Genomic DNA, 10,527 nt, shown 5'->3' with positions numbered 1-10,527 from the left:
AAATCAGAATATAAACAAAGGTATTCCAATCTGGTTTAGATTCTGCATTCTCACTCTTTAAAAAGTCCCATATTGTAGAACAGGGGTCTACTGTTTTACCAGCCAAGGACCCCATAGCTGACAGAAATGGAGAGGGGACCCCCTACTGTGGAAAATGATGATGCATAAGCCTACTATTTATATGGTGTAGAGCAGCCCATAGTGCCATGTATAAACAATCCTTCTTATCATGCTTCCTATAATACATACACATGTATTAATATGTTTTGGGGTCTTCTCTACTTTGGGTTTATCCATAGCTACTAAGTCTCTGAGGTGGAGGGTATGTCAGAGTTTCTTGCTTGATAACTTACAAAATGATCCATTCTGGCCCACAAGAATTTCTGTACACTTGTGGTGATGTTACAGATAACTGGCTGTTGTAAAATTGTAAATGTTACAATGTTACAATAATACGGAGCTCGCTGACTAGTTGTGTCAAGGATAGGTGCTGCAAGATGATGTAGCCTAACGTTATGGAAGCTTTGTAACATGATTACACGACTATCATCAATGTTTTTTTTAGGAATTTATCTTTGCTAATAATATGTTGGATTCATATTAACATGTACTTTCAGAAATACTCAAATAAAAAAAATAAAAAATTGCATAAAGACAGATTCAGAACTGCAAATCATGCTTCCACTAGGAGTGCAACTAATGACATCTTTCAATCATTACATTACTCACTTACCAATTAATGTGGTTGTTTATTTATCTATTAATTGCACTACTATGCTTTTTGAGTATTATTTTGACAGACTGATGTTATTTTTGCTGGTTCTGCACCAAACAAGCATGTTCCCATACGTCTGGAGAGTATGATTTGTAGGCCATTGGCATCTCTGTAACATCAGAATACTTAATTTATAATGGTATGTTGTGACACATTTTACCTTTTTAAAGAAAAAAAAGCAGCTCTTGTGATACAGATGTTGCATTGGCCATATTCTGATTTTAATAAAATGTCATAATAATTGTTTGACCCTAGCAGAGAGCTACTTTATGTCTTATATCTACTTATACTGTCTAACCATCTGTCCAAAAGTCCAAAGCATGCAATTTTCTAAGATAGTGGAGAAAAAAACGAGTAAATCCTCACATTTCACAAATTTTCCCAGAAAGTATATGATGGTTTCACTTGATGAATGATTAATTCCTTTGCTAAAAACATGGAATGAGTTGAAATGCACCTTCTTCCTGTAGAGTTTAGTAAAGCGTTCTCTCAGCTCCATGAATGTGGCCTTCACACAGGTGTTGTTGGCCAGGGCTAACAGGAAGTGGGAGTGACCCACAGGAGGCACTGAACACAGGCCTGTCTTCCAGCCTTCCTGGTTCCACGAAACAAAGGGCAGCGAGAGCTTCAGTCTAGAGCCAGGAGATAATAACAGATCAAATTACAGTGTTTATCGTGCAGCGAAGAGGACATTTTACACTATCTACAAGAGTCTTAGTAGCAATTCAGTCATTATCTACTCACTCCCATGCTGACTGAAAGTTGGGTGAAGTTTACCACATAACAGTGTTGCAGTATTCTTCTATACCAGGGTTATAGAAAACCTATAGCCCATGTCTGGTCCAATGTCCTCAAAAACGTTGGGAACCCCTGTCCTAAACAACGATGTAGATGGACAATATGACCTTAAAATAATATCACAATATTTTTAAGGGCATATTGGGTTACACGATATATACCTCGATATTTTTAAGTCTCCTCAAAGTACTTAATAACGCTAGGACTTGGAAAAAAAATTATACATCACAAAATTTGGTCTGTAATGGAGACGTGAAGGCAGATGGAAAACCGGCATTCATCTGGGTTGCTAAGGCTAGGTGAGTGCAGGTGTGAATGGTTGTTAGGAGATAAAAGACAGAACGATTTTTCTGTCAAACGCACTGGGGATTCATTTTTTGTCAGCACTATAGAAATTTTCAGGAATAGGTATACTGTTAATGTTTTATTTGTTTCACAAAAAAGGCCAACTTTGCAAACAGCAAAATATGCTGCAGTACATCCAGAGATTAAGTGTGCTCTTAAGAGTCTTTTAGGCAATATTTCTGTGCTTTACCTCCTCCTCCTCCCTTTCCTGTTACACCATGGTCACGCACTCTGCTCTCACAACAGCTTCTGTTTCAGTTTCTCGCCAGTGCAGAGCTGGGTGCTGAATGGAGCAGTCATGAATCATTTCTGTCAGTACTGAATGGGGCTACTATTTGGGAGAGTGAATGTGAAGGCCATCTATGCGCCTATCAGGGTGGGTGTACTGACTCCTCTGCTGTTTTGGTGCAGAATGAGGTAGAGTGGGAAGAAAGTGCTCTGACCTCTCGATGTTCCTGCGGAGGTCTGACACCTGCACATTGCCCCTGAGCATGAGGGCGCAAGCCAGATAGAGGCTGTGCTTGGGATCGGCTCGTATGAGCTGGTGGTCTTTACTGAAGGCATCACTGAACATCTGATCCAGTCTGGAGGGCACAGGTAGAGGAGAGAGAATGTTCACACCATGACATACACTTCACAATACAGAAAAAAATTCTCAGTGCAGCAAGTTCTTTCCATATATTACATTTACATCCTGACACATAACTGCCTATGTTGTTTGCTTGTTTATCACGTAATGTCTCGCTTTACTGGCTGTATTTCCAGAAACGGCCTTTCAGGGACTTGAATTAGACCAGGGGCCAACGGGGCAATGAGTGAAAAAGAAGAATTTTAAAATTTGTATTTACCCAGGCATATTCTGCTGAGCAGGCGAGGTATTTTTAAGCAACACCCTGCATTCATACAGTCAGATATTTTCACCTCTGGGAGCTGCCCAATACAACCACCACTCTTTTTGACCAATGAGCAGCTTCTCTGTAGCAGATGAGGTCTATATGGCTCACACAAGGCCACTTTTATGCCAGCTGTTTTTGGGGAGGAGGTGGGAGGATCAAATGGTGCTTTTCCTGTCACAAGCCTGCTGCCTAAACTTGAAGTTGCCACCATCCCATGTGATAAAATGAAAGCTGCCTTTGTGGTGCCTCTTGTTCATAACACAAGGGTATGGATAAGACCAAAAAAAAAATTCTATGTTTTATATTAATGACAAGAAAGAAAAATAAAAGAAAAACCTTCTGTTTTGGGAGCTCTTCTATGCAGAAGCATAGCACTCAGATCACTTTTATCATCTCTGAAGGAAAAACTGGGCAGGCCATAGAGCTGGGCAAAATATACGATGTATACCGTTATCGTAACATGAGACTACTTACTCACATTATGGCATAATTGTTGTGTTTTCTTGGATTTAAAGGCTGCATTACAGCAAAGTGATGTAATGTAATGTAATTATTTAATGTCCAGCCCCAGCAGGGCAGTGTACATATTTTTCAAATAGTATTTGAGTAGATCATATTACATCAGTCATGATATATAATGTTATGATTTTACTAAATTCAGTAATCTAAACCAAAAAAGTAACAAGCCCTATCTGCAACACATTAAGGGTGATAGATAGATACAGTCGTGGTCAAAAGTTCACATACACTTGTAAAGAAAATGTATATCATGGCAGTCTTCACTTCCAATGATTTCTACAGCTCTCATTTTCTATAATGGAATGAGAGAAACACACTACTTTGTCACAAAACACATTCATGAAGTTGGCTTCAAATCTAAACTTATTATAGGTCTTCTGAAAATGTGACCAAATCTGATGGGTCAAAATTACACATACAGTAAGTAGAACAATCAATTTTGGAGATTATAGAAAGTTGTGTGAATCATTTTCTTTGCAGCATGGCCTCTTAACTTCTTCTGAGTGATTGTGATTGATAACAGCTGGTGACTTTTCTGGGCCCATTTTAATAGGCCTTGTTTGATACACCCACTAGACTCAGCTACAAACACTACAATGGGAAAGTCTGAGGAGCTCAGCATTGATCTGAAAGAGTGCATTATTGATTTGAACAAGTCGGGAAAGTCACTTGGAGCCATTACAAAGCAGTTACAGGTCCCAAGATCAACTGCACAAACATCTGTTTGTAAGTATAAAGTGCACTGCCCACACTGGCCAAAATGAGCAGCAATATGTTTGGAGGCGAGAAGGTGAGGCCTTCAACCCCAAGACCTGTCAAGCATGGTGGTGGTAGTATTATGCTGTGGGGTTGTTTTGCAGCCAGTGGATCTGCTGCTCCAAAGAAGGTAAATGGAATAATGTGGAGGGAGGATTATCTCCAAATTCTTCAGGAAAACACACATCAAGTGGTAAAGGAATGGCTAAATCAGGCTAGAATTGAGGTTTTGGAATGGTCTTCCCAAGTCCTGACTTGAACCTCATCAAGAACATGTGGACTGTGCTGACGAAACAAGTCTGTGCCAGGAAACCAACAAATTGAGTTGAACTCCTTAACTGAAGGATACAACATTGGCTCACTAACTTCTTTTTAGTCAGTGTAAATTAAGTTTACAGAAGTGTACATCACAAGAAGTCATAAAGTAGTGACTCTGGTAAGTCAAACAGTCATGGGAATCTGTTAAGAGCCCCTGCTTGTTTTAATAAAAATATCAATATTTGGCATCAGTGTATCAATCGTACTGCAAGAACGCGAGATACAATATACCTTATCTACATTTTGTCCCCCCCAGTCCTACAAGAACAATGGTGTTTCGATGTAACAATGTAAATACATGCTTCTAACTAGTGAGGTCAAAACTGGAGGGGGTTCCCTTCTTATTGATCATTGCAGTCAACATGAGGCACGTGTTGAGGGAATGATGGAGCTCATGTGAGCTCAGTACCCTGACCTCTGCGGATTTCAAAAGAACTGTGGTAAAAATAGCTGCAGTGACAGCCAGACAGCAGACCTTCTTGTGGGAACACTGACATCAGCCAGCGGGTAGAGAGGGGTGAGGCTGGGAACCAGGTAGTGTAAATGAGGGAAGGGGACCAGGTTCATGGCGATCTCGTTCAGATCCATGTTGAGCGACCCCTCAAAACGAGCTGAGCTGCAACGAAGGAAACATATAGAGACATGGAAAAATGATGAAGTGATACTGATTTAGCAGGAAAAGGCAATTACATTATGAGACACTCACTTTATAACAATGTAATGCTCAATTATATAGTGATAACTATTGGAAAAAAACTTAAATTTAACAATTCCTCCCTCATATGTGCGCTTGAATCTTCAATCAAATTACGCTCACTCACTTCAGACAGGAAACTACAGGTTGGTGGGTCAAAGTTGATATAAATGAGCAGGGAAACATACAATCAACATACAATATCTCCCCCCCTGCCAGATTCCACTGGGCCCATCTCGCCAGCATTATGGCCAGATTACTGTTGTCAGAGCCGATTGTGGCCATTCAAGACAATACTTGTGTTTCCACTGGCTGCACTTTGGCACGTTTCAGCAGATCCCAGAAGTTGCTGTCTGCTCTGCTCCACGGAGAATATACGCCAAGTCTATTTTTGATGGAAGCTGACGCAGCCAGGTCAAGCTACACAGAGCAGATCAGGCCTGGACAAATGGCGGAACAGCATAGTGCATCCAGTCAATTTACCAAATGAAACACCCAGTCACGACTCTGGAGCTACAGCACAAGAAAGTCGGAAATATTAACAATAAACACACTTAAAACAGACAAATATGCTTTGATTCTGAAACGCTCCCAGTCGGAACAAAACAGCTTTGCACACGGCATGTAACAGAGATGTGCCCAGTGGAATTAAGGGGTGAGAACCAGTTTTGCTGGCTCTTAACTGAATTGCTTAAACACAGGAGGAGGTACTCAAAAATTCAATGATGCTGTCCATTTGAGGGTGAGCTGTTTACCACTAAACAGTTTGTGTTCTTTTCAAAATTGACTCTTGCTATTGTTCATAAAACAGTATGAATCTGGCTTGATCTTTTGATGGAAAAAGTCACAGGATTGGGAGCACTTACTTCTATATCATGTAGTATATCAATATTTTCATAAATAAGTTATCCTACAACCAGAAAGGAATGTTTAATTTAAAAAGTTGCGCCTCAAAATAAAAGGGCTCACAAACACACACAAAATACGTCCATACCAATACTTTGGAAGTAGGGGGTGTCACGATTATCTACTGTAACTGATGATGATTCAATTAGACTTGTGATTTTAGGGTCACAATTTGATTCAATTTTCAGTATTTTTCAGCATTGACCTCTATGCTTTTGTTAGACTCACATCTAGATTTGTAAAGATCATTGGTTTAAGGCCCTGACAACTGTCAATTACATTTTCAAATTCACCTTTAAAAAGTTTACAACAACAGACTTGACTTTAACCTCATGCCTTTTTGCAGGTTAGGGTACAAGTTCAAATATAATTCAGACTTCAACAAAAAATACCACCCTTCAGTCATTCAGCAATAAACAACAAAAGATAGGAATTCAGATTGTTACAAAGTTTGTTTTCTCAAATCTGTGGCAAGCAAGCCTTCTTCGCCAGCGAGTGACTAAAGGATCTCTGAAAATGTGATCAGTTCTCATCAGCTGAGTTCTTCCACCAAGAATAAGCTAATTTAATCGATATTCAGTTTAGAAGTAATATCATGACAGCTAGGGATGTCCTGAGCCGATCTGTGGGATTGGGATTGGGGCCAATATAGGCATTGTTTAACTGATCTGGATCGGCAATTTTGAACGTGGACCCAAGCCCGATTATTTTTACGTCAGCTGTCATAAATGGAGCACAATTTGTGGCAGAATGCAGACGGGCGCGTAAAGTTACTCTGGCAAACCTGTGGATAAAATGTCTGCAGTGTGGAAATATTTTAAATTGGAAAGCGAAAGCAATCCACTGGCGACATGTAACATCTGCAATACGACCGTTTCGCGAGGGGGTAACAAAGGAGCTACATTTAATACTACAAATTTGTTTCGGCACATAAAAAACAAACACTGAAAGGAATACAACGAGTTCACTCAAGCAATACAGGCAAAGGCACCAAAGCAACAAACACTCATGGATACTTTCGAAAGGAAAGAGAAATATCATCGAGACAGCAACATGGCCAAAAATATTACAGAGAAGATAATTGAATTCATCGCTTTGGATAACCAGCCCATCTCCGTGGTAGAGGATCAGGGTTTTCGCCGTCTTCTGGAGTTTTTGAATCTACCATCTCGGCATTACATTTCGGATACCGCCTTACCGGAGATGTACAGCAAAGTCCGTGACCACCTACGAGGTGATTTAACAGACAAGAGTTTTACTAAAAGTGGAATTGATGAGAGCCAAAGACTTTTTTGTTACTGACTTTGTTTACTTGGTTGTTTTTGTTAAAAAAAACAAAACAAATGAAAACCAATGTTGCAATAGCATATGCAGAATAAGAAAGAGCCATATGAAAGTATTTACTTTGTTTCAACAAAATAAAAAAACCTATTAAGGAACAGCTTGGATGCAGGTAATTTTTCCTCTTAATGCAGCTGTATTATCTAGGAAAATATTAGTTAGGGCTAATAAATAATAAAGTATCGGATCGGGACTCAGTATCGGCAGATACTAAATATTAAATGACTCGGATCGGGATCGGGGTAAAAAAAACCTGATCGGGACATCCCTAGTGACAGCCCTACATGGGAGCATGTCTAGTAGTAAAATAAACACTACGAGACTGGCCCCTCTCCCTAAACATATAGGGGTCTACTGTATACGAGCAGACAGTGATACTTTACCTGGTAATATTGAGCAACAGGTTAGCCACGATGTTATTCATGGCATCAAAGGGCTTCTCTGCCCCACTGAGGCCACCCTGCCCAGAGATGATGGTGCTGTCTGTCTTGATCACCGACCCTAGCTTTCCACTGTGAGACATACGTTTGATCTTGTTCACAATGTCGACCAATGACTGGAGGAGAAGTGAGGGAGAACAGAAACTCATTTTAACTGACCTGCACAAACTGCACATATCAATCAATCAATCAATCAAACTTTATTTCTATAGCACATTTCATACAAATCAATGTAACACAATGTGCTTTATACATAGCGACAACATGAATACAAGACAAGTGCAGAAAGTCTGTGCAATTATACAAAGAACCAGCGCATGCAGCTTTTACAAATCTTACAATATACAGAACAGACACATGCATGCGCACGCACAGACACACACATACACATACACATACACACACACACACACACACACACACACACACACACACACACACACACACACAGAAACTTGGTCATAAACTTTAGAAAAAAGGAAGGTTTTTAACCTGCTTTTAAAAATGCTCAGTGTAGGAGCGTCTCTCAGGTCCTCAGGCAGGGTGTTCCATTTACTTGGGGCATAGATACAGAAGGCAGCCTCCCCTGCTCTAGGGTTAGTACGAGGGATGGTTAAAAGACTGCTGCCGGTGGACCTGAGAGTTCTTGCTGGTTCATATCTGATGAGCATGTCTTTTATATACTGAGGTGCGAGGCCATTTAGAGCTTTATATACAAGTAGCAGAATCTTAAAATCAATTCTAGTTTTGACGGGGAGCCAATGTAGGGATCTAAGAACAGGTGTAATGTGTTCGAACTTTTTTGTTCCAGTGAGAACGCGTGCAGCCGCATTTTGAATTAACTGTAATCGCTGTACAGCTGATTTTGGGAGGCCAGTAAATAGACCATTACAGTAGTCTAGTCTACTTGTTATGAATGCATGAATTAATTTTTCAGAGTCTGCTTTTGACAGGAAGCCTCTTAATTTTGAAATATTTTTTAAATGATAAAAAGCGGATTTTGTGATGTGATTGATATGGCTCTTAAAGTTTAGATCACTGTCTATGATTACACCCAGATTTCTGGCTTCACTTTTGCTCTCCAGGGACAGAGAACTGAGATGAGCTGCAATTCTCTGTCTCTGAGCCTTTGCACCAAAGATGAGTAGTTCTGTTTTATCTTTGTTCAGTTGTAAAAAGTTCTGTGACATCCACAGGTTGATGTCCTCAATACACTGAGTTAGGGAGTGAATGGGATGTAGGTCATCCGGAGATATAGATAAGTACAGTTGTGAATCATCTGCATAATTATGGTAATTTATGTTGTGTTTCTTTATAACATGTGCGAGTGGGAGCATGTAAAGATTAAATAATAATGGTCCAAGAATCGAGCCTTGGGGTACTCCACACATAACACCTACTTTGTCTGAGACAAAGTCTCCAATGGACACGAAGGACTGCCTGTCCTGTAAGTAAGTTCTGAACCAGTTTAGAACTGGGCCAGATAGGCCAACCCATTGTTCTAGTCTCTCTAATAAGATATCATGGTCAACAGTGTCAAAGGCAGCACTGAGATCCAGGAGCACAAGGACAGATAGTTTATTAGAATCTGTGTTTATATGCAGATCATTCACAACTTTGATAAGTGCTGTTTCTGTGCTATGGTGAGGTCGAAAACCAGATTGATAAAAGTCTAGTAGGCTGTTTGATGTTAGATAGTTGTTAAGCTGGAAGTAAACTGCTTTTTCAAGTATTTTGCTGAGGAATGGTAAGTTGGAGATGGGCCTATAGTTAGCAATAACTGTTGCATCAAGATTGCTCTTTTTCAGAAGTGGTGTAATAACAGCTGTTTTAAGTGCTGCAGGAAATATACCTGATTGAAGAGAGCAGTTAACAATGTTTAATACTTCATGTGCTAAGCAGCTAAAAACAGTTTTAAAGAATTTGGTAGGGAGAGGGTCCAAGCAGCAGGTGGAGGACCTGAGCTGCCCAACGATATCGTCTAGTTTTTTTTGGTCTAACAGGACAAAGTGGGACATGGTAGCAGTCATAATCCTGGAGAACTGGAGGGTAGGTTCATTTCTGGATGTTGATGCACTAATGTTCTGTCTGATAGCTATAATTTTATCGTTGAAAAATGTGGCGAATTCTTCACATTTTTCAGTGGACAGCATTTCTGATGGGGTTGTAGATGGTGGATTAATAAGTCGGTCAACAGTGGAGAAGAGCACTTTACTATTGTTGATATTTTCATTAATGATTTTAGAGAAGAAGGACTGTCTGGCCTGTTTAATTTCTTTGTTGTAATGATTGAGTCTATCCTTGTAGATTTCATGGTGAACCTGAAGTTTGGTCTTTCTCCACTTTCGTTCTGCCTGGCGACACTCTCTCTTAAGCTGCCTAACAACCACTCCATTTCTCCAGGGGGCTTTTTGTTTTTCTATGTTTTTAGTTTTAACAGGTGCAATGTTATCAATGATATTTTGTATTTTTGAGTTGAAGTTGTTCACAGGATCCTCAGTTGATGAGGCAATGAACAACGATAACTCATTCACAGTTTTCTTGAAGGTTTCAATGGTGTTGTTGTTAATGATACGTTTTTTGATTGTTCGGGTACCCTTCTGTTGTACAGGAAAAACAGACACATCAAAGAATATGCAACAGTGATCTGAAATAGCAACATCCATGATACAGGGTACGGTCATGTTAAGTCCTTTTGATATGACTAAGTCCAGAGTATGGCCCTTATTGTGGGTGGGC

At 39.9% G+C, this 10,527-nt stretch overlaps 1 protein-coding gene across 1 annotated transcript in view; it reads right to left on the bottom strand.

The window, feature by feature from the left end:
- The window catches only part of tube1 (tubulin, epsilon 1), a 38,365-nt gene that overhangs the window by 571 nt on the left and 27,267 nt on the right, over positions 1–10,527 (bottom strand). The window contains exons 8-11 of the mRNA XM_084378159.1: positions 7,732–7,904; positions 4,883–5,023; positions 2,362–2,502; positions 1,233–1,407 (exon numbers count right to left, since the gene is read on the bottom strand). Coding sequence (XP_084234285.1) covers positions 1,233–1,407; positions 2,362–2,502; positions 4,883–5,023; positions 7,732–7,904 — 630 coding nt within the window. The remainder of the gene's footprint in view (positions 1–1,232; positions 1,408–2,361; positions 2,503–4,882; positions 5,024–7,731; positions 7,905–10,527) is intronic.

This window comes from Pagrus pagrus (genome assembly GCF_965226575.1).
Source record: "Pagrus pagrus genome assembly, chromosome: 16".
In the NCBI taxonomy this organism is placed as follows: Eukaryota; Metazoa; Chordata; class Actinopteri; order Spariformes; family Sparidae; genus Pagrus; species Pagrus pagrus.
The sequence above is the reverse complement of the archived record's forward strand: the minus strand, read 5'-3'. Positions and strand labels throughout refer to the sequence as shown.